Below are 23,636 nucleotides of genomic sequence, written 5' to 3' on the forward strand. Positions count from 1 at the left end.
ACTTGAAATGAAACATACAAGAAATATACATATATAAATATATCTAAGTGAGATGTTTGTGTATGATAATATAATTGTGAAGAAAATGTGATATATATATATATATATATATATATATCACAGGCCTATATATATATAAATATATATATATAGGCCTAGATTAAATTATATACTGTAAAATGTCATCATATCTTCTGTTTTATATATTAGTGATCATTTTGTACAGATTTTTCTTTTTTTAATTCATTGAGAGATATTGCATTTCACACTGAGATTATTTATTCATATGCAGAACATTTTTATATTTGTTTAAAATCTCTGTATAGATAAGAGTTAGCCTCTGTAATATACTCTGAAGTTAGTTCATTTTTAAATTCTAAATTTTTCTTTACGAACACCAAGTTAGATTTTATGTAATTTTAATTTGTAAAGAAAACACACACACACACACACAAAAAAAAAAAAAAGCTTTTCCCTGCAAATACTCGTCCAGCTCGTGTACACCTTTGCCTCTTTATGTGAAAGGTCACTTTATGATATAAGAGGCTGGACCGGTGCCTGTGTGTTGGGCTTATTTTGCTACTGTTGTTTTATTTTGGGAAGGGTACTTTTTTCTGTAACTGCGATCAGTTTCTGTTTTATTTTTAATTTTGTTTTTTCGTTTCTCCCCATTCTGTGTCGTGATGATTGACCTGGTATTAATGATACTGGAGATGGTCGGAAACAGATGTAGTAACTGTGAGTTTGTGGGCCTGAAAGCGTCATACAAGGCCTTGCTGCTTTGGAAAAAAAAGGAATATTACTTGGCTTTAATTTATCTCTGTGTCATGCTTGGCTGTGAACAGGGATGGCAGGAATGTGGATCCTCAGCGCAGACAGATTCAGGCAGGTGGAAGTTCATTTTTGTTGCTTATATTGCTCCACCTGTTCCTCTGAGTGGCTTTACATAGCAGTTATGCTAAACCATAAATGTAAAAAAACCAGAAAGTTGGATTAATAAGGAAATTATGTGGAGTTTTATGAATTTAACCTTTTATCTTTTCTTTTGCCATTGTATCTTTTTTTTTTTAAATATAATGAATCTACATTCTATAGTATGTATATGAGATTTTTACATGAATGTGTGGATGTTCCAAACTCTTGGCATCAAAAGTAGAAAAACAAAATTGACTTGTAAATAGGCCAAGTCATTCCTAGCGAGTTCAACAAATTGTTATGTCCAAAAGAAGATGTTTAAATAATAAACTATGACGATGGGTACAAAGGTATATACAAAACAATGCATGTATAGTCTCAAGCAATCGCACGGTGATTTTAAAAAAAATATGTTGTCTACATGTTTTCTCAGAAATGTGAGAATAAAGCAGAGAAGGATTCTATGTTATAGGTTTACAAACATGAAGGATGAGACATTATTTTGGTATGTGTGACACGGGCATGTTCAGTCTTACTGTGACGTTATGTGACAATGATGATAGTGGCTGAGAGTGCGAAAAGGAGTCAGGAATGCTTGAACGCACCCCAACCAGAGAAGTCACCAGTGATGGTGTCCTCTTTCCACAGAGTAACTCTCCCATTTGTAGAGTAGTGTGATATAAGAACAAAAATAATACAGAAAATAGATCTATGATATAATGATACATAAATTTAAAAGCCTACTGATACTGGAGATACTAATTTATCAGTGTGGATGCCATGATATTCTGTGAGAAATGTGTGTGTTTTTCCTGTGAGAAGACAGCAGGCAGTTGAACCTGCCTTCTTTTGTACATAAGTTGCTGTGATTGTGTGTCAAATAAAGTGCAGCTCTCTTGTACAGTCGTAGTGTCTGATCTTGCTTTAAACTGACTTGTCAGCAAGTGAAGCTTTTTAGCCTTTATTATGACAGGAAAGCTGGGAGAGAGGGAAGACAGGCAACAAATGCCCCTGAGTGGGTTCAGACCAAAGCCTCTGCAATGGTCCTGTGGCATATGGCTTGCCTGCTCAACCTAATATCAAATATTGTATTATATGACAGATCCAGTAATCACAGACCTCTGAGACTATGGTCACAATGGTTAAAAAATGGTTTCTTTTAAAAACAAAGTATTTTTTATTACTGAATGGGTAACAGTATACCAGTAATACAAGTTTAATACAAATCCATTAGAAATACTTAAATGGTTATGTTTTGTAACATTTCAATTAAAGTTTATGGACTGTTTATTATTAAAATATTTCCAACTTTATATTTACAGAGCAAAACGACACTAATATGTCGTTAATACACACTGCCATATGGCTAATTGTAACACAGTTGTATATACAGAATGTTTAAAACTTGTCTTCTGCTTGAATTTTAATGAGTAATTCCAGTTACAATTGTTTAACAAAAGGAAATTTGTAAAGAAAAGAAAAAACTGGCTTAAGTGTCCTGGCGCTGGGCTGGCCGACGACCGTCTGCCCGCCTGTATGGTGAGTTCCTCAGATCTAATGAAAAACAAAGACAGACGTGCATAAACGTGATGGTGGAATTTCCCCTTCATTTAAACATCAAGACTGCAGCAGACAAACTAAAAATGATTCTCAAGCAAGAAGCATGTTACTGTACCTGTGATGATGTCCTCCAGTGCACCGTCCTTCCCCTCGCGTACTGGTGGTTTCACCTGCCTCTTCTTCAGCTCTGCAATCAGGTCCATCTGGGGCATCTTAGGCATCATTGGGCCCTTTAGAAATCACAAAGTTAAAGAATATTTTGAAGTACATTTCTGAATGACTCATATTTTACACTATTTTATTTAATATAGGCTTTAAAAAAAACCTATAGATGACTGCACACTAGCAGTATGTATAGTTTCTTACCTTTTGTGGTCCAGCCTTGTTTGGAGATGGTGACTCTTTAACCTCACGGCTCTCGCTCTCCATTTTCTTCTTCTGTTCAATCTCTTGCTGTGCCGTCTGCATTCAGACAAGGGACAGAGGATTAAAATATAGCTCACGAGTTATAAAGGACAAATATCAGAACGCTACCACAGAAACTCACTTTATAGGCCTTTATGAAGCGCCCAAACATGGGGAAAAACATTGAGGGCTGCGTGGTTTTAGGATTCTCTCCGAAGTACTCCACCACAGAGCCGTAAGCCTCCTGCACGCAGAACAGTAGATGAATATGTTTCAGAATATGATGAGACATTATTTAGAGTTGAGAGCTTGATAAGAACTTCAGACAAACCTGTGCTGTCTTGCTATCTTTGATTAAAGTGTCCAACTGTTCGCTATTTGTTTTAATGAATTCCTTCAACACGGGGCTGTCATCCTGCACCAGGAACTCCTTTTTGGTCATCTCCATTCCTCGCTCTAGAGAGCGGATATCTTGAAGAATGCTGTCAAGAGAGACTGGCAAAGAAACACAAGTGAGTTTAAACTTTTTAGCAAATTAAAAAGAAGGTTGATTGGTCAGCCTGAGTGTGTGCATGTACCAAGGCCTGCCTTGTCTACAAAGTGTAGCTCGGTGTGGAAGTTGACCAGGTCTGGGTATTTTTCCTGGATAATATTGGTGATGAAATGAAGTAACGTCTGTGAGCGGTCAGTGGATTTGGTGTCCAACAGCTGAAATATGAAGATGGTGAAAAATGTCATTGAGCTTCCATAAATTGAAAAGCAAACAAAATAAAATAAAAACAAAAACAAAACACTACTTACGAGATCCAGACTCTGCAGTCTGAAACCACAAGCTGCACCTCTTTTACTGCTGTTCATGTAGTTACCGAATGCAAGAACAATCTGAAAGGAAATAAATGGGTTAAGAGAACCAAATGTTACAGTTAGATGCCTCATTAGCATTCATACTGTTTTACTTACCTCTAGGATCTTTTTTAGTTTGGTTGAAGACTTGAGAGACATGGATGCAGAAATGATGGAGTTCAGTTGCTGTGGACGGAGTTTTAAAAAAAAAGAAGTATGTATGTGAGTAAGTATGTGTTTATAATCCCTTTCAGCCAAAGTTACAAAGCATTTAACAGACTAACCGGCTGCAGCCGTTTGACGCTGTCTGGAAAGTTGCCCATGAAAGTCAGAGTGTTTATTCGCTGGTTGAGGCGAGGAATCTTCCCAAAGCGTAAAATAAATTGGTCTTCGTTGGTCAGCTCATCCAGTGGACGGCCATCTTTCTCATAGTTAGCAAGAAGCTTCATCTCAAAATCTGATGGTATGAATGGTTCGAGCAGTTCCAGGAAGTCTATGGACAAAGATTGCTGGTCATACCTGTACAAACGAGGGTTAGAGTTAGTGTAGGCAATAAACAGTGTAAGAGGCAGGGTGAAGGAAGGAACAGAATATGCCATTATGGCAAAAACATCTGCTGAAGGTCAATAATGCAAAAGTAAGCACGTACATTTCTATGGCCGTGCAGATATCGGCCGGGCTCATTCCCCCCTTGCGTAGAGTGATGGCCAGATTTTTGGCTTTATTGCCATCAATCAAAGATGTCTTGGTGGGGGCTTTCGAGGTCATCTTCTTCTTAACCTTGGACAGGTCAGCTGGGTTACCCTGGGCCCTAGTTTTGAAATGTTCCTCAAACATTTCCATATTCAACTCCTGAGGTAGACAAAAAAAGAGCCAGGGAGTGTGCTCACATTAGAATTTCATTTTCTTTCAGGATATAATTTCTGCTGTATGTAAAAGATGCAGAAAGCATATTCTTACCCCCAAGACTTGCTCATCATCTAGCTCGTTGAAGACTGTGCCTGTCACTTGGTTTGGTTTTAATGCCTGCCAGTTTAACAGAGGCATCCTGAATTTGGTCTGAATAGGCTTCCTGCTCTTAGCCCCTGAGAAAATAGAAAAACAAGAGGAATGGTTAACACTTTTCTTTCATCATGTTTCTTTTTTGGGGGGGGTATTCAGGATTCTCCTCACCAGAGTCTGCAGATGGTGCTCCAGGAGGCGGTGGTGGTCCACCACCAGGTGGGGGAGGTGGGGGTGGGGGGCCAGCTCCAGGGGGTGGAGGAGGAGGTGGGGGGCCAGGGAGAGGAGGTGGAGGTGGGGGGGCAGCTGCAGAGCCAGAAAGAGGTGGAGGAGGAGGGGGTGGTGGTGGTGGTGCAGGACCTCCTGGTAGAGATGGAGGTGGTGGAGGTGGAGAGACAGTCTGCTCTGAGCCACCTGGAAGAGGAGGCGGTGGTGGTGGCGAAGGGATGCTAGATGACGGGGGGGCTGGAGTGCTGGCTTGGTTGGCTGGGGCTGGGCTTTGAATGTATTCAACGACTGTGACAGGCATGACTTGGACGTCCAGACCTCCTGAGGCTGTGCGTCCCACTCGGATTAGCCCTTTGTCCTGCAGCTCCTGGATCTTCTGCTCTAGCTCTGAAGGTCCCTGAGGGCCAGTGATACCCAGCCGCTCCCTGTCCTTCTCCCTCTCCCTGTCCAGCTCACGCTCTCTTTCCCTCTGCTGCAAAGTGCTAACCTGGGAGCATGACTCTCGCAGGCTTTCCTACAAGGGACAAGTGCGCAGAGTTGTAGCATGGTCAAGTTTAATTGAATACTTTTGGATTAAACCTTAAAAAGTGGTGACAAAAACATAAACAAAAGACAGTTTGCTATATGGTTTTATGCCATCATATTTTCTTTTGACTTATTCTAAATCCAAATTCAATGATGGGGTTTTTCCAGACATAACTACTGGGCAAAATAAAGTATCAGCCATATACTGCTGTTAAATAAAAAATGATCACCATTTGATACATTTTGTCATCTTCTCCTGTAGCTGTTATTAAGTTGATATTGTAGTTTGAAATAAAGGGGGGAGACCACCTGGTGTTACCATGCTCAGGGTTATGCTCATACCATGGCAAAAAAAAAAGTAATTTCGACATTTATTCAAGTTCTTTTTTCTTTTTTTTTTTACATGCTTTTAACCTTATTTAAACAACTCTGTGTAAAGATTACATATGTTCCTTGGCTAACTCGAAGGCAGCACTTACTTTGAGCAGCTCAGCCTCCTTTGTGGCTTGCATGAGCTGAGTCTCCAGTTCAGTTATTCTGTCTGCTGTCTGGTTCTCAATCTCCTGAAGCCGTGCACTCAGCTGCAACACCACACAAGCAACACTGCTTCAGCACGATTTCACGTAATGTGCAACAACATTGCCTGCGTGTATTCACTCAGATTCTTCTATGCCAACCTGAACGTTGTGCTCCTGTAATTCGTCCACATGCTCCAGCACCCCTCCTCTGTTCTCAGCATCCTCCAGCAGAGCTCCCACATCTAACACATTGTCCAAGTAGGCCTGGATCTGGACCTGCAGCTTCTCGCTCTCTGTTAGCTTCAGAGTCTAATACACAAAGATACACACTATTGGTACATCATAGGAATAAATTATCACTTACAAAATATCACAGAACATGATTCTGTTTTAATAAAAAAAACATGTAATTTATGAGAATGAAACATGAGGTTTTAAGGCTAAATTTAATATCTTAATGGCAGAAAACAAAATGTCACTATGCCATTTATCTTAATATTAGCACTAATTAAACTTTGTTTGTTTTTTTAATCAAAGAAAGGAATACATTTCCCTTAACTGTGAAGTGAGGGAGTGTGTGACAAAAAAGTAGAGTAAAAGTATAAATAGAGTCATTCAGGATGAAGAGGCGACAGCTGAGTAAAAGAGGAAGAAAGTGGGCATTAGAATTGAACATCTGGATACTTGAAGTTGTTAATTTATCAGAAAACTGAATATTTAAGTGCTATATTAAAGTATTTTTCTTTCTCACTATAGGCTTGAAGTTGTCAGAAAGAGACATTATAAATTAAAAGCAAAGAAACCCCCTATGAATTCTTTCTCCAACACAGTGCACATAAGTTAAACTTCCATAGGCCTGGTGCATGCACTAATACCCCTTTTGTACCACAAGATGGTGTAGCAAGTCTTTGTCACCTCCAGTTAACACCAGGGGGTGTGGAAACGCCAACAAAGAAGCAGATTGTAAAAGGACAGGTGTCTAGTGAACTGGATGGCAAACAATGATTCATGGACCCTTATCATCACCAGCATGAAGTTCCGAAAAGAAACTATGTCTGGTTTATAAATGATAAAATCGGCAAAACAAGAAAAAACATCTGACAAGCTTTCTACCGCTGGGACAGCTGTTGGAGTGCAAAGGAATAAATGATCACTTCGACTACTGAACTGGCACTGCTTCTTCTAGTCTGGTAAAATTAAAGCAGTTAATGCTAATATTTTCCATGCGGTGTTAGCTTGTAAAGAGAGAGTACATGGTATCTGTCATGAAAGTTGTTTGGCTTTGTTAATAACTTAACAAGATGTTAAGCGACTGACCTCTTGTGAATCTAAAAATATAATACAATTGCTGTATATCATTATCACTTAATAGTTATCTACCAAACTTTTAACTAGGTCAGCATCTGTGCTTCCATTTAACACTTATTGTACTGCAGACTAACACGGAGAGACAACTATTCTCTCTATCAATCCTAAAACCAATGTAGAATCACCAGTTAAGAAAATCTCATGAAGCTGAATCTGTTTATCTGGAAATAACACAGCCCATTTTAGATACAGTGTCAAAAGATACATTTCTATTAGCTGTAGCTTTCCTGGTCTTATGAGGGACTTTAAACAAAATATATACACACCTCTAGATACTTGTCTAATCCAAGGTGAGTGAACTCATATTGTAGATGGACACGGAAGTTCATGTTCTCCACTGAATGGACCACAATGTTTATGAACTGCATGCAGGCAACCTTTGGGTAGAAACGATGAGAGTTAAATGTCGTTCATGCACACGATCTCTTGGTGAAGCTGCATCCAGTGGCCGTGGTACCTACCATGAAGTCAATGTTGTTGTCATCATTGACGAAGTACTCCATGAGCTTCTCAAAGCGGTTCTTTTCTTTGCTCACCTAAAAAACAAAACAAATAAAAGCTTGCTAAATATGTATTTTTATTATTGTGAATATGGGAGGATTAAAAATAATGTGTTAGCCCACCTCAGAGAACATTAATACTGAGAGTATATTCTGCACCTAAGTACGGTACATGAGTTCAGTCTTAAACATAAACATGCATGACTTCTAGACATGTGCTAAAATTACGACCATAGTGCATGTGAGCAGTAGACTGTTAGTCAGAAGATGAGCAATGAAAGAGGAGAAGTCTGAAATAATTAGATGACTGAACAGTCAAAGTCAAATAGGGCTCTTGCAATATGAGGAAATTGCCAGAAATTATTATTTTTTATTTCACCTCTTTAAAATTGTCAAAGGCAGAGAGAATGATGTCGTGTCCTCCTCGGACGAGACACACGGCAGCCAGCAGCTCCAAAACAAGAGCTTTGGTCCTGCCACGACAGAGGAGGATGGGTGAGATGTGGATGCAGACAGTTAACACACTTTATCTCACAGACAAATGCGCTCACCTGGGATTCCTGCTGTTGAGACTGAGGGTGATCTCATTCACGCAGCGTGGGTGAGTCATCACCAAATTAAAACCAGACTAAAAGCAGACGGAAGATATATAAACAGCTGTTCACTCCAGAGTAAATGTGATCAAATGTGCAAGAAACAAGAACTGTTTCTTTTAGCAACCCAGAAAACATGTCATATACTGTGATAATCCATTTTAAAGACAGCATAGGAATTAAGTGACTTTATTAGACTGTGTGCTAAAGCTTTACCTGATAGTTCATGATGGCTCGCAGGCACATTATGCACACATGTACATCATCTCTCTGGTTGTTTATGTGGGACTTCTTATGCATCTTGTTTACCAGAGTGGTGCTTATTCTGTGAAGCAGTAATACATGTTGGAATACATGTTTGAGGGAAGAGAATCTCCTGCATGTGCAAATGATTTGAAGTCGATGCCAGGATATGGTAAGATATGCAGTGAGATACTTGTAGCTTTGACTTCTAGGGTTTGGGACAGTAACTGTGTTTGACAGATGCTATGTAGCACAACATGGAATGAAGATAAAGGATCAAAGACGAACTAACAAACAGTTAGATGACCACGTGAGGGGATCTGAATGAATGAGAGCATGAGAATGTCAAGGGTTATCTTTTTTAAGAGGAGGCTGTGCTGTAGCACTGTTTCGGTTAAGTTACTAAACCTAAACCTATGTTTCATATTGTAGAGTTATAATCTTATAAGCTCTAACTTATATATCAGTTAGAGCTGTCACTTTATTTGACAGTATTTCTATTTCTGGGCTCACAGATTTCCTCAAATTCAATCCTAAATATTTATACATCAACAACTTCTTAAAAGAAAGAGAGGTGTAGCATGGCACAGTTCTCACAGCAGTGGAAACCACTGTGGTACTTATCAGTACCGCAGAAGTTCGTGGAGTTTTCACACCACTTCTGCTTTGCATGAGTCTATTTTTTGACAGTGTGTAGAGCTGCTTATGTTTAAAGTTCATTCTTCATTCAAAGGGATTTGAACGGTGCAACATCTCTGAAACCATCGCTGAAGGTTACCTCAGTAACCTTTCAAGTCTCGAGTTTCTTACCTTACAGTCAGTGCACGAGCTGCTCTGGTCATGCCATGTGACTGATGGCTGCTGGAGCTCTTGGTCAAGTCTTCCATTGACCTTTCTGCTGATTTTCCTCTGTCTGACAGGCTGCCTCCATTTTCTATAGCCTCAACCTCAAACCTTAAACGTGTAAAGATAGACATCTTTTTAACATAATCTATAATAGAATAATTATGTTTCGAAACACAGTCAGATTCTAAAATAGCATTCATGTCTGCTTAGTACTCACGAGCTGTCACTTTGTGCATAGGACAGGTACTCCACCAGAACATCCAAACCTTTATTCTGTTCATTGAGAAACTCCTGGGCCCATCTTCAAAAAGAAAAGTAAATCATGAGGAGTGACCATATGTAATAGATTCTGTGCCCAGACTGGATTTATAGCCAAAGATTGTAACTTTAGAAAGAAAACAGAACACAGTCCTACTCTAAATATGGAATCCAGCACAGTCAGGTGATTTTCTTTTGCAATCTTACATTTTTTTTTGACAAGTTGCACTATGAAGGAAAAAAAAATGCAACAAAGTCAAAGGGCTAAAAACAAACAAACCCCAGACTATTTCTGCACTGGCTTTATCAACTTTTCCACTTTATGTACAAATGTAACAATACATGGAAGCTTTAAGTACTGTTTCTGTAAAAGGTTGTATATAAACTATATATAACTGTTGATGCGGTGAAGAACCACTTCAGCAAAGTTGTTGATCAGCAGCTGAAAAATATCAAGTGAAACTAAAACAGCTAAATGGTTTATGTAGGTAAAGTGCACAGACAGTTTGCAGTTTCACTAAAGTTCACCTTAAATCATCTTTTAGCGTTAATGATTGATAAAGATTTTCAGGTTGGATTGCATGAAACTGCTATAAAAATCTGGAAAACATACTTGTGGCGCACTAAAAACCAAAATAAAATACATTAAACCTTAAACACTCATAAACCAAACAGAAGCTCATGAAACAAACAGGCTCACCCAATGTGATTGGTCCGAAGGGATATCTCCAAATTTTTAAGGACCTGGGTGGCATCTTGGATCCTTTTCTTCAACTAAAAAAGCAGAAGAGGTTAAAGTCACTGATGCAGGTACATGATGCACGCATATGGAGGTGATACATTTGAAAGAACAAAAATGCTTTCTACTGACCCTACGAGACACCCCTCCTTGATCCTGGTAGAGGCTTTTGATCTTGGTCAGGTAAGTGGATGGGGGGCTCTTCACCTGGAAACGCTCCTGTGGGAGAATATTTTACAGAGGATAGAGTCAGCACATGCTGAAGTAGAATTAATTTAAGCAGCGACCCCAAATAATGACTGATCCAGAACCATATTTTACCAGCAAGCTGCATTTGAAGTTATTCTAGTAAACACAACGAGCACAAACCGCTCTCTGTTTCCATGCCGACGCCTCTATCAGTTGCCACCACAGAAACTATGTTGCAAGGTTTGCAAAGACTCTCCCCTTTGTGTATTTGCGCACTTTATATCAACTCTGCCCCCAGTGGAGCCAACGCTGCAAGAATCGTGTCCATTTTGATGGCATATGTCACTCATAAAAAACAAATAAAAGCTCTCACCTGATCACAGACTAATTCCCATTTCTTTTCATTGTCGTATTGACTCAACAGCTGGAGTTTATCTGGAGGCAAGTTCATGGAACTCTGAAAGAAGAAAGATGTAAAGATATAAAATGGGTTTTAGAATTTACATGAAAATGTATTTGGAGTACAAAAAAAATCAACTCCATCTCCACTGATATTTAGCAGAGAGATATTATACTATATGTTATAATTTCTTTGTGTTTCCTGCTCATGTAACAATATGCAAAACAACAATACCTCAGATGCACTTTCAGCATAAAACTGAAAGGCGGTAACTCCTACTGGTAGCAGATGACTCAGTGTTTACGTGTATGCATTGATCGTTGCCAATAGGTACCGATGTGTTACACGCTTTCAGTGTCTACTCAAGCTTCAGCAACACTTTTATTGACTTTTTAAACAATATGACCCATGTTTAGACATTATCTGTGCAGTCTGTTTCGGCTTTAGTAAAAATATCTTTTTCGGTCATAAACTGCACGTAATATTTCTGTTATTTTCTGAAATTCATAAAGACCTTTATACAGACCAAGTATCCATGATTCCAGTGTAGGTTGACTTTTGAGTTGGCATACAACTGTCCAAAAGGGCAGTTTCACACTGAGTTATCAAACCTACAGGGACATGTCATGTGCTAAGGTTATTTCCCCATTCACAGTAACTGAATGAGAGGAGGCTGTTGTTGATGTTTTTTTTTTTTGTTTGTTTTTTTTTAAAGAAGGTCTAATTAAAAGGAAGAAGATACGTCAAGGCATTGGTGTAACTTTGTGCTGAACATTGGGGGGGTCAAGATCTCTGTCTAAATAAATCAGGGTAAATTTCTAGATGATTAAACATGCAACTATTTTGCTGGTAATAACTGAAATGAGTAAAGAAAATTAACAGCCTATTTATATTGGTTGGGTCTGATTATGGGGGGGGGGGGGGGGGGGGGGTCATAACATAATTAAGAATTATGCCCCTGCATCAAGGGAAAAGGCTTCACTCACAAAATGAACTTACTTGCTTTGATCACTAATTCCCTGTAATTATTTATGTCTCGCTTAAAGATATTTTTTCACAGTCTTCTCTCACATTATTGCAGCTGGTTCTGCACTGGTACTATTTTTCATGTAGCTGATCAAAAGCTTGAATCAATGTGATCATTTACAGCAAGTTTCAATAATTTCAGTTGATGTTGGGTGTGGCTTTTGAATCTAGTTTTGTGTACATTCGAGCAGTGGTTTGACATCTTCTGTGCACTTTTTTTTTCTTTGAAAAGGGAGGAGTGAAAACGGAAATGATCTGATGCATTGGTGCTCGAGGAGATGAGGCTCCTTCCTTGGCTGATGTAAGGGAGAGGTCTTGCTGTGGTTTTGTGGTGCTTAAAAAAATGGTAATGTGAGTGCCTCGCATTATGAAGTTTATAGCTTCTGATTTAGTTGCTCAAAAATAAAAAGTACTCACATTTTTCAGTAATGCAAAAAAAAAAAGAAAGAAGGTTCACTTCTCGTTTCCTTGCTGGTGAGGTCACCATATAATCTCTAGTCTGAGGTTTGACAAGTGACAAGTATTTTACTGAAGAAGGAAGACACTCGAGAGGGTGTTGTCATTTTCCGGAGAGCACATTTTGTGTAGATATTGATGAACTGTTAACCCTGGCTCTAAACGGTATTATCTTGCATGAAATTATAATGATGTTTCCATTCAAGGTTTGTCATATGAAGCAGACATGGTGTGAATTTTGACTTGTTTTTAGAATAATCATGGTATGCTGTTCCAATCAATGTCATTTTTGAGAAAAGGCGAATAGTTTTAGTTGGAATAGTTGCATGGATTTATATTTGCTGTGTAAAGTGTTTGTTTTTTACTATATAAAAAATAACTCTCTAATTGCTCCCCACCTTCTATAAAAACACAAAATCATTATTTTTATATACACTAAATTTGTATGTATGCTAAATATTTGCTTGAAAGGTTAAAACCCATGTAAAACGGCACTGATTAACACTGATCCTGCGTTTGTAATTTAATGTTTTGTTGGGAAAGCCTATGTTAAAGTACCATCCTAAACTTTGTGTCAATATTATTGATAATAGCAGGCAGGTGCTTTCCTCTGTGGTATAAGCCAGACTCATGGAAGCCACACCCTACAACTCATGGGTCTCAAAGGATTTGATACCAACATCCAGATGTTCAGCGGCAGGACAACCTCAGGGGTTGACAGGTCAAAGAATCTTCAGTGGCTTTAAGTAGATTTGCCCACTTCCAGACTAGTGGTTTTAATGAGTGTGGTTAAAATGTATATCTATGTTCTCCTCGTATCTCTCTGAACGATATTCTTCTGTGGCAGTTTCTAAGTATAGATCATCTTCTGCGTCCCTGTCTTTTGGTGTGCCACAAGGCTCTGTGCTAGGGCCATTACTGTTTTTAGTTTATTTACTCCCTCTCCAGCACATTCTGAGCCCTTTTGAGGATATTTGTTACCATTGTTATGCGGACGATATCCAACTCTATATATCTTTTAAACCGGAAGAGGCTTCTAAGCTGCGGCTTTTAAATGTGTGCTTGGAAACCATTAAAGGCTGGATGGCTGAAAACTTCCTCCAACTAAATGAAAGTAAAACCGAAGTCCTCTTATGTGCCCCAGATAGACATATACCCAGTATAATAAATGCTCTTGGTCCTCTTTCAACGTTTGTAAAACCATCTGTCAGGAACTTGGGGATTATCCTTGATCCTGCTCTTACGTTAGATAGTCATGTTAAATCTCTTGTTCGGTCTTGCTTTTATCATTTAAGAAATATTTCTAAATTGAGCTCTATTATATCCTATACCGAACTGGAGATTGTTATTCATGCTTTTATCTCTTCACGACTGGACTATTGCAATTCCCTGTTTACTTGTTTAAATAAAGGTTCTTTGGAGCGTCTGCAGATCGTTCAGAATGCTGCAGCAAGACTTTTGACGAAAGCTTCTAAATTTTCACATATAACACCGTTGCTCATGCAGTTACATTGGCTTCCTGTTGAATTTAGAGTCCAGTTTAAGATTTTGGTTTTAACTTTCAAGGCTCTTCAACAACAAGCACCACCATATATCATTGAACTTTTACAGCCCTATGCCCCTAGTAGGTCTCTGAGGTCGAGTAGTCAGGGCCTACTTGTCATTCAGTATACGAGACTGAAAACTAGGGGTGATAGAGCTTTTGCTACTGTGGCCGCCAGACTGTGGAATTCTCTTCCTCAGGACTTACGATCCGCTGATTCATTGATTACTTTTAAAAAACAGCTAAAAACACATCTTTTTAAAACTGCCTTTTGCTAACTTTGTTTGTATTTTTGTCTTTTTAATCTGTTATATCTTGTAAAGCACTTTGTGATCTCTATCTAGAAATGTGCTATATAAATAAAATTTTACTTACTTACTTACTTAATGCTGTAAATCATCTAGCACATAAACCACAATGCCAGACATTATAGAAAATTAAAAATGAGAAACTGAACTATTTAGATGTAAAAATCTGGAGAACTTGAGCCTTGAATAAGTAAAACTCTTAACTCATATATGTTACTGGCTAAGATATGTCAGATTAACATGACTGTTTACAATATAGTGTCTTTGTTTCACTTTTGTAGATCTGTATTTTTTTTCTTAGCATTACTGAAGAAAAAACAAATCAAAAATCTTATAGCTAACTCTATTTTTTCATTTAAAAAAAGGTAAAGAATAAGCCAGGATTAAGATAGTCTAAGCATCATGGTTTGATATTTTGCGCAACATATAATCTAAAAGATCGTAATACTTGAAGTTTTATCTTTACTAACTTGTTGTGAGACTGTTGAAAGAATGGTGAAACAGTTCCTTTCCGGTCCTGTGGCCTCCGTCATGTAAATGCATTGCTCAACTTCCCATTTCAGCCTGCTGTTGTGCATGCATTTATCAAGCAGTTTCTGGCTTGAATTTTTCTAATCAAACCATGAAGAATTTGGCAACTTGTTGACAGGATTGTCATTGTTTTTATCACTAAAGTAAAATTTTAAGTAACTGATGGTATTTGTGCAAATTTGACTAGACAAAATGACAGACCATTAGACTCTGACTGAGGGTCTAACGGTCTTTCTAACGTTCAGCTCTTTCTTCTCACTTGACAAATAGCTTTATATATATTATAGATATACCTAGAGAGTATAAGAAATGAAGTAAAGTACATATTGGAGTCTATATTAGAGCAAAGTAAATTTCCAAAGAGTGAAAGACCAGTCACTTTCAAACTTGGGTTATTACTTTAACAATGTAACAATGTAAAATGAAAGCTGATTTGATACGTGTTTTTTGTGATCCTCTTAATCACTTACTTACTTGCGCAATCGCCCTTACATATACAAACCAAAACTTTGTGCAAAATCTGCCTGATTTCATATCCAGTAAGGGTGTATGGCGTGTCATGCTCTCACTCACCAGAACCGTGTTGAAGCGCTCCTCCAGCTCGTTCTCTGGTGGCATGGGAAGTTTGGGTTGAGGAGGCTGCTTTTTTTGCAAGGTTGGTGCAGAGTCATTCATTGCTGAAGCTGCACTGACTGAGTTTCTGGCCTCTCGACCTTCGGCCGGTTCATGCTCCAATCCCCCACCAGCCGCATTCCCCATCACTAATCTCCACAAGTAATCCAGGGGGACTGATTTACGCAAACTGTTTCCTCCAGGAAATCACCGTATCCACAAGCAAAGTGACAAAAGATGGTCACTTTGAATTACAATAGCAAAAAGGCCTAATCAAACCAAGTCTAGGGCCTCTAGGGCAGTCTACATTAATTCTCAGCTTTACAAAATCCGCCTCACACCCGAGGACAGGGTGGGCAATGAAAAAGAAAGTTTATCCTCATGGCCCCCTTCTCCTTAAGTTGTCTTCAAATTCCTTTTGAAAATGAGGTGATAAGTCCTGTTAAAGCCTGTTAGAAAGAAAAGTCCACCTATGCCTCGTGCACTGTTGTCTACATTAGTTGACCGAGAACTCCCTTAAATAGTTTAGTATCGAAGCCTGCGCGTGAGAGGAAGGCGGGCGAGGAGTGTGACACAGTCAGAAACCACAGAAGCACAAAAGCAGAAGAGTAACTTCCTGTGCACGACAGCTATAGAACCTGGGGCGGAGGACATGGTGGAAGATAAACACGTAACCATGCAGTAGGTGGGTGATGATAAAGAAAAGATACTACAGGAATGAAGGAGAGCAGACTCTGTCCAGATTTGTAAGATTAACAGATGTCGATTTAGATGTAAATCAACTACACAATTAAAGGAAACTTTGCAACATTTCACAAAGAAACCACCTTTTTGTACTAGATTTAGTCATTTTACTGATGTCAGCTTGACATGAGTCAAAGGTTACATTTGTTTTGGTATTTTCCCTTCATGTGGTGGTTTAATCCAGACAGGTAACGGTGGTTTAATCCAGACAGGTAACGGTGGTTTCAGCATGACAAGAATTGTCAAACAACACCCCTCTGTGGGTGAAGATGACTACTGCATCTAGTGAGATCTATCCAGTGGAATTACTTAAATTACTGAGCCTTTCGTTGGCTCAGTAATTTAAGACGTTTTTGTGATTTCTATTGAGGAAAAGAATAATAAGTTTATCACAGATGCATTTCTTCGAGAAAGTGAAAATTATTAGCTCTGATGCAACAGGATATTCATTTTCAAAGCTTTCTGAGACTCACGGGAAGGCGTGTTATCAGCTGAGTGAAAAGAAAAGATCAAAAGAGAAGATTGGAGAGGTGTTTAGACATCTGGGAAATGCTGGGGAAAAATCATCAAAAGGATAAAGCTAATCATTTACTTACAGGTGTAACGGTGGAGCACAGGTATTGAAGTAAAGTGAGTTTAAATACTTGGTGTTTTTCATGTAAAGCAACAGTAGGTACACAAGATACCTGAAGAAGAGGATTGACGCAAGTTTCAGGGGTGATTTGTGACAGGAAGATAGCTGCAAAAATGAGATAGGAAATGTTATCGCTAAAAAAAGAGATAAGCAGACCTGGAGGTGGCAGAGTTGAAGATGCTAAGATTTTCACTGGCCATGATGAACAAGATTAGAGAGCAGTTGAAAGAAAGCAGATTTATTTAAGTGTTTAAGAGACAAAGAACTGATAAAAAATATTATTTTAGTTTTCCTCTCTTACTATATACGCCTTCTGTTTGTTTGGTTTTTCTTTTCAATACAGTCTTTCTGTGACATAAACCTACATTTTATGCGGTCAGTCACTGCAGTATTACTTTCAAACCATGGGGTGGCGTTTTCAAGAACAGTTACAATTCACTACCATGGTGCACAGAAGAAGAAATTCGTCGCATTCCAAAATGACGGACCCGACAACATCTCCAGAGGACCAGTGGAAAGTGAGTAACTGCTATCAGAAACCTCTTTTTTGGTTTGAAATGACTCATGTGTTAGGCGTATGGCAGCACTGGCAAATGGCAAAAGCTGTGCTGTCTTAAAGTTGAAGCTTTAGTAAAGTGCAGGGAGTACACGGTTTGTTAGCTCCGTGGCTAACTAACGTTAGCATCCGAGGTTTTGATAACCTTAGAAAGCTGTATTGGTTAGCTAACCAATTGCCTACTTATGTAAACAAATCAGCCATTGTTCCCCCTATGGTGTATACAACATGTCTTCACCTACACACGCAAAGTTAAATAAAAGAAAAAAGGTCTGAGTAGCTGCTTGTTTCTTGCAAATCTACAGTGCAGCATCAGTGTTTGTGAAGCTCACATTACCTTGTCTGATAGGCTACTATATACTGTATATAATTAATTACCAGACCACAGAAATTGAAATTGTCTTCGTTCCACCGATTCCTTAATATGGAGTCTGTGGAAATAAAATAAATAAAATAAATAATTAAAAATAATTAACATGTGTTCAGGGCCCCCATTTTAAAAAAATATGTCTCTGAAATAAATTGGGTATAGTAATTTTACAGTACGTAAGTAAACATGTAGTAGGATCTATTGTTTAAACTTAACATATATTCATTTTTCCCCCTCCTGAGCTTTTGAGACTTTGGAAACCACAAATTAGATAGCTGTGCCCTACATCAAACAATAGTTCTGTGATGAAGGCTCTTATTTTCTACAGCTTTTTACCCACCTGTTTTCCTGAATTGGACAAATCAGGGCAATGCTCAGTGGGGGCTTAACTGGCTGGCTATTGCTCTTTTGTCAAACAAATGTAGGGCAGCACAGCGTTTTCCCTTGTCATTAGCTGCACAGCCTCTTATTTTTTTTTTTGCCTTTTTCTGTCTTCTGCTCTCTCGTGATGGCTCGGCAGACATCCGATGGTGCTTTCAGCGATGGTGGCTTTGACAACAGTGAGTATTCAGTCAGTTCTTGTGTTGTACTTCATCACCAGTGTAATCTGATCTCTCACATGATACTGATTATAGATGTACATCAAAATATGTTTTGATTTTGTTGTGAGTTATGTTTGATCACTGCTGTCTTGTTGTCTAGGTTATATCTCTGAAGCAATCAGAAAGGGTACTGTAGTGTCCCGGGCCAACAGTATCGGCTCAACAAGTGCCTCTTCAGTGCCAAATACAGGTACTGGGTTTGAATGTTGTATATTTATGTGATAGTTTGATACTAGTAATGTAATTGTAGTGTAGGTTAATTGTTTACTTGTTTAGTTGTTGTAGCCTGAGCCAGTCAGATATTTATAAAAAAAAAGTTTCATTTTTGTTTATTTAGTGTAAAAGCGAAATACAATGAGACTTAGGCTACGTTCACACTGCAGGTCTTAATGCTCAATTCCGATTTTTTGATCAAATCCGATTTTTTTTGTCTGCTCGTTCACACTACAAATAAAATGCGACAGCAAACGCTCTCTAGTGTGAACGCTCAAAGCGGCCCGCATGCGCAAAAGAAGACGTCACACACAACGCGCTCTGTTTAGACCCAGAGCAAACTATATTGTTTGACTGATGGCCCTTAATATAAAGACTACGGACTTCATGTTTCCCAATTTTTGCTTTAAGTTATTTTGTTATTTACATAATAATGTAAATAACCTAATGATCCTTATTGCTGTTTTAGAGGAGCGGTGCTTCAAAGGATAGTTGCAGATTTCTGTCAGAATCTGCAGGTTATGCAGTACAAATAAAATGTTCACGTTTCTCCAACGTTGTCTTCCCAGCAGTCTCACCGGATGGCCGGGAAGCGTTCGCGATGTCTTCTCGGGCGCTTCTCTGGCGCTGATAATTGGCGTCTGTCTTATGTCAGTGACGTAAAAGACGGATTTAATGCGACTTGACCGTTCACACAGCAGTCGCTTTCTGAAACATCGGATATGGATCGGATTCAGTACCACATACGAAAGTGACCCAGATCGGATTTGAAAATATCGGATTTGTGCCGTTCACACTGTCACACCATGATCGGATATGGGTCGCATAGGGTCAAAAAAATCGGATTTGATGCGCTTTCGCCTGCAGTGTGAACGTAGCCATAGAGACAGCTTTGCTTATATTTCTCCATGATTTGTACAAAAGGAAAAATCTCTCTTGCTTGTGATTAATAAAAAATATATATTAAGCTTAGCTCTAAAGCTTTTATTTTTATTTATTCCAGAAGTTAGAAAATGTATATGTTACATTAACAAAACAGTAAACATGGCCCTGAAATATGTCTTAAAAAACAAAAACACAGTTTGAATAAATATAAATAAAGATCTAAAAAAATTTTGTATTGCTATTCCAGCAGTTAATTTTCACATTTATTTTACTCTATTTTGCTGTACAATGTTTTGTGACTGCTTTATACATACAATTTTCTTACTTCCCAAACACAGGGATTGCTGTGTGAGGTAGAAAATATTTCCTATATCATTCCATGTTTAATTATGGAAACATGTGTTTCGTATTTTACAATATTTTCTTAAATTCTTTGAGGGTTTTATGAGATGTTAAATAATAATTTACTTTGTAAATTAAGTGCATCACAGTAATTCATACTGATGAAAAACAATGAGGTTGCCTATATGTGTGAAATGAGTGCCAACACAGGAATGACTCCAGGGTTAATAATCTTGTACAGTTATGAATTGATTTGATCAACTTTTTAAAAATAGCTACCTCAGCATTTTGTAAGTTGGCTAACAAAAACACTGCTAATGTCATGGTTCAGATTTTTATTTTTTCATTAATGAGTATTAAACTATTCCCACATAGATGATGAAGACAGCGACTACAGGCATGAAACATATAAGGACTCGTATAAAGATCGTCGGAGACAAGCACACACACAAGCTGAGCAGAAGCGTAGAGATGCTATTAAAGTAAGGACACACATCTTGAAAGTTGGAGATTTGCTTTAACTTTTTTCAGTAGTTACTAGTTGCTCTCTTTTAACATTAGAAAGGATATGATGACCTCCAGTCAATCGTTCCAACCTGCCAGCAGCAGTCTGAATTTGCGGTGGGAGCACAGAAGATCAGCAAGGCTACTATTCTGCAAAAAAGTAAGATGTGGTCAAACATAACCTTTGTTAACATTTGAACAAACTTGGACTGCCTCTGCTGAGTAACCTTGACTTCAGATTTAGTTTGAGATAATCTATATATTAATTAATACATCTGACATCTTGATAAGAAAAGAGCACAAAACAATAGTACTGAACTTGTTTTGTATGGTGCTAGCTTTCATTTAGTTACATCTCACTTGGCCACATTTAACAATAAAAAGAGATGATAGACTAAGTTCAAGGAAGAACAGATATTTCCTGTCTTGCAGGGGCTCCTTTACCCAACAAAAGGGGAAGTAACAGTACCAACACCCTCAGTATAAAGGTTAACTTTCAACAGTGTACCTAAAACTTGTGTATAAGGCAAAAATCCCCAACTGACGATTTCTTGGTTGTTGTTGTTGTTTTTTTGGTTTTTTTTTTAGCAATTGACTACATCCATTTCCTTCACAAAGAAAAGAAGAAGCAAGAGGAGGAAGTTTCTGTCCTAAGAAAAGAAGTGATGGCGCTTAAGATTATGAAAACGTGAGTGGTTTAAAATTCATAAGCCAAACTGCTTTTTCCACACTGTGTACTTCACAGGTCTTCTTTTTTTTGGCGATCTGAGACTTCCCTAAATCCTCTCAACATACCTGCACTGTGTGCAAGTCGCATCTTTTCTCCATCCAGACCGATGAAAAGACAGATTGTAAAAAGAATGCTGGTCTGGGGGCAAAGAAAGAAAACTTTGGAGTAGGGAATGCATTGATGTGTGCTTTTATCCATGTTCTCAAAAGAATGACTCAAATTCATTGTTTATGAAATTATATTAAACCCCCCCCCCCTTTTTTTATTTTATTTTTTTTTTAAATGTTTTAATAGGAACTATGAGCACATAGTGAAGGCTCACCAGAACAACCCACAGCAGGGAGAGGATCAGGTGTCGGACCAGGTCAAGTTCAACATCTTTCAGAGCATCATGGACTCCCTGTTTCAATCTTTCAGCAACTCTGTTTCAGTGAGCAGCTTCCAAGAACTTTCGGCCTGTGTTTTCAGTTGGATTGAGGAACACTGCAAGCCACAGGTAAGGAGTATGTTTAAAAAACCCATGAGAACTTTATTATTTTGTGTATGTTGAGGTATTTATAGTTTGTTTTCTGCTTATGTTCTTTCCTAGACACTGCGGGAGTTTGTTGTTGGAGTGCTGCGGCAGCTCAACGGTCAGCTTTACTGACTGCACCTGGCCTCTAGTTAACTCCCAAAAATGGACTTTTTGAGCTTACTCTGGCCTCTAAGAGTAAAAAAATGTTGATCAGCCTCAAGCTATGCCACAGTATTTACTCACTTTGACTCATCAGTGACTCCCTGGCTGCAATTTGATTACCTCATCACACGTGGCAGAGGTGAAAGGTGGCATTGGAATGAGCAGATATAAGTTTAATGCAAATCACTTTAAGCTTTGAAATGTACATACATGTTTAACTGAGTGTATTTCAGGATATTCTGATTGTTATTTGATTTGGGAACCCAGCAGTACAGAAGTCACTGAAAGTGCAGTTTTCAATGTGTCAGGCAGGCAAAATATTGTGTTTAACTAATGGTAATCACCATCTGCAGTAGCCATAGTTGCCCACACTGAGATAAAAAACATGAGGGGAGATTAGATCTTAATAGCGAGAACTCTTCTTACAGATTGAGTGAACTGATGGTAAAGTTTATGGTGCATTTTAAAATAATCAACAGAGAGAAAAGAGGGGAAGGGAACTCATGAGCCAACACGTTCCCCTCTGTCACATCAAGCATGACTTTGTAGCTTAATGCTGAACCAAAGGAGCTGTTTCAGCTTCAGTGGACGAACACTGAGCCACTCCTCAGCTGTAGCAGATAATGGAAACTACTGCAGAGTAACAATCATTGCTAAGCGTGTTATCAGGAAAATGCTATATGAGGTCTCAACAATTTATCACTGAGATTTGGCTTGTAATCCGACACATTTTGAGATGTACATAAATGGAGCTGTGACAAGCTGATAAAGTGCTGAAATGTCAAATTATTGTATGTATAAATTTAAATGTCTTTACAGTGTGCCATTTAAAATTTTATAGTTGTCGTATTTCAATTCAATTTGGCTTCAATGGCAGGAAATGTAATGAGTATTCTCTCTCATAATTGAGCTACATCACACTATGAAGCAATGTGTGTGGTGATCTTTCTGCAACTTTCAGATTTTCCTTTAATCAAAAAGCTTAAAATTTCAGCTTCAGTTGGTCCAAATCCAGCAGAATGAATATTGTTTACTTTTGTTATCAGTGGTTCTCAGTGGCTAAGATGCAGTTCATGCCATGTTGTGTATCAGCCAGAACCTGCTTTTTTTTTTTTTCTCACCAAAAACTGTCCCTTTGAACTGCAGCAGCCAAGTTCATGCTGTGTGTTGAGATTTACAGCTGCTGTGTGCTGAATTATGAGTGAATTTCAAGTAGGTGACAGCTCATTTTAATGAAGGTTTTTTTGTTGTTTCTATAAACATCCTTTCCTGTGTTAGCTGTATTCATGGAAATGTTTTTGTTTTTGTAACTGGCTTAAGTTGTTTCAAGTGTATTAATAATTCTATTATACAAGCCATGTACACTCAGTGGCCACTTTTAGTTACCCCCCCCCCCCCCCCCCCCCCTGTAAAATCCAGTCTGAAATCTGAGCCTTAAATTCTGCTTTATAACATTTTTTTCTTTCTTTAAATGTACACCAGCAGATGGGTGTCATCTATGCATTAATGTACAGCTCTGTTAGTGTTGTAGTTTGCTGTGGTGTTGAATGTTGACGTTTTTAATTGACAATCCAAGGAGGTTGAATATTTAAAATAGGTTTTAAATCTGTACCTCTGAGAGAACACTGTGTATTTGATTGTATTTAATTTCATAGGTTTGCCTAATAAAGTGGCCACTGAGGGGTTTTTTTGTCATCCAAATTATGTGGAAATGGAGCATCTGTGCATAACAATAACAGGAAAAATCATAAAGCTAGGCAGTGGTTCCCAAC

At 38.4% G+C, this 23,636-nt stretch overlaps 2 protein-coding genes across 2 annotated transcripts; one reads left to right on the forward strand and one right to left on the reverse strand.

Moving 5' to 3' along the window:
* Positions 1 to 2,068: 2,068 nt before the first annotated feature.
* On the reverse strand, positions 2,069 to 16,164 carry fmnl1a (formin-like 1a). Its single transcript, XM_085271755.1, has 25 exons — positions 15,570 to 16,164; positions 11,106 to 11,189; positions 10,676 to 10,762; positions 10,505 to 10,578; positions 9,764 to 9,847; positions 9,511 to 9,654; positions 8,674 to 8,782; positions 8,416 to 8,492; positions 8,244 to 8,337; positions 7,826 to 7,900; positions 7,631 to 7,741; positions 6,156 to 6,305; positions 5,958 to 6,059; positions 4,897 to 5,467; positions 4,684 to 4,808; positions 4,373 to 4,575; positions 4,008 to 4,242; positions 3,841 to 3,909; positions 3,682 to 3,762; positions 3,459 to 3,588; positions 3,212 to 3,375; positions 3,023 to 3,124; positions 2,842 to 2,937; positions 2,591 to 2,705; positions 2,069 to 2,469 (listed from the first exon to the last, which is right to left on the reverse strand). The coding sequence occupies exons 1-25, from the start codon at positions 15,753 to 15,755 to the stop codon at positions 2,405 to 2,407; spliced, it is 3,333 nt and encodes a 1,110-aa protein (XP_085127881.1). The 5' UTR covers positions 15,756 to 16,164; the 3' UTR covers positions 2,069 to 2,404.
* Positions 16,165 to 17,390: 1,226 nt separating this feature from the next.
* mlx (MAX dimerization protein MLX) lies at positions 17,391 to 23,548 on the forward strand. Its single transcript, XM_085271756.1, has 8 exons — positions 17,391 to 17,504; positions 18,433 to 18,472; positions 18,615 to 18,704; positions 20,330 to 20,436; positions 20,516 to 20,618; positions 21,047 to 21,146; positions 21,483 to 21,684; positions 21,778 to 23,548. Exons 1-8 carry the CDS (start codon positions 17,391 to 17,393, stop codon positions 21,832 to 21,834), a joined length of 813 nt encoding a protein of 270 aa, XP_085127882.1. The 3' UTR covers positions 21,835 to 23,548.
* Positions 23,549 to 23,636: the final 88 nt, after the last annotated feature.

The sequence above is a fragment of the Mchenga conophoros genome, linkage group LG4 (assembly GCF_057382185.1).
Source record: "Mchenga conophoros isolate Kocher_MC1m ecotype Shallow Benthic linkage group LG4, M_conophoros_male_GT1.1, whole genome shotgun sequence".
In the NCBI taxonomy this organism is placed as follows: domain Eukaryota; kingdom Metazoa; phylum Chordata; class Actinopteri; order Cichliformes; family Cichlidae; genus Mchenga; species Mchenga conophoros.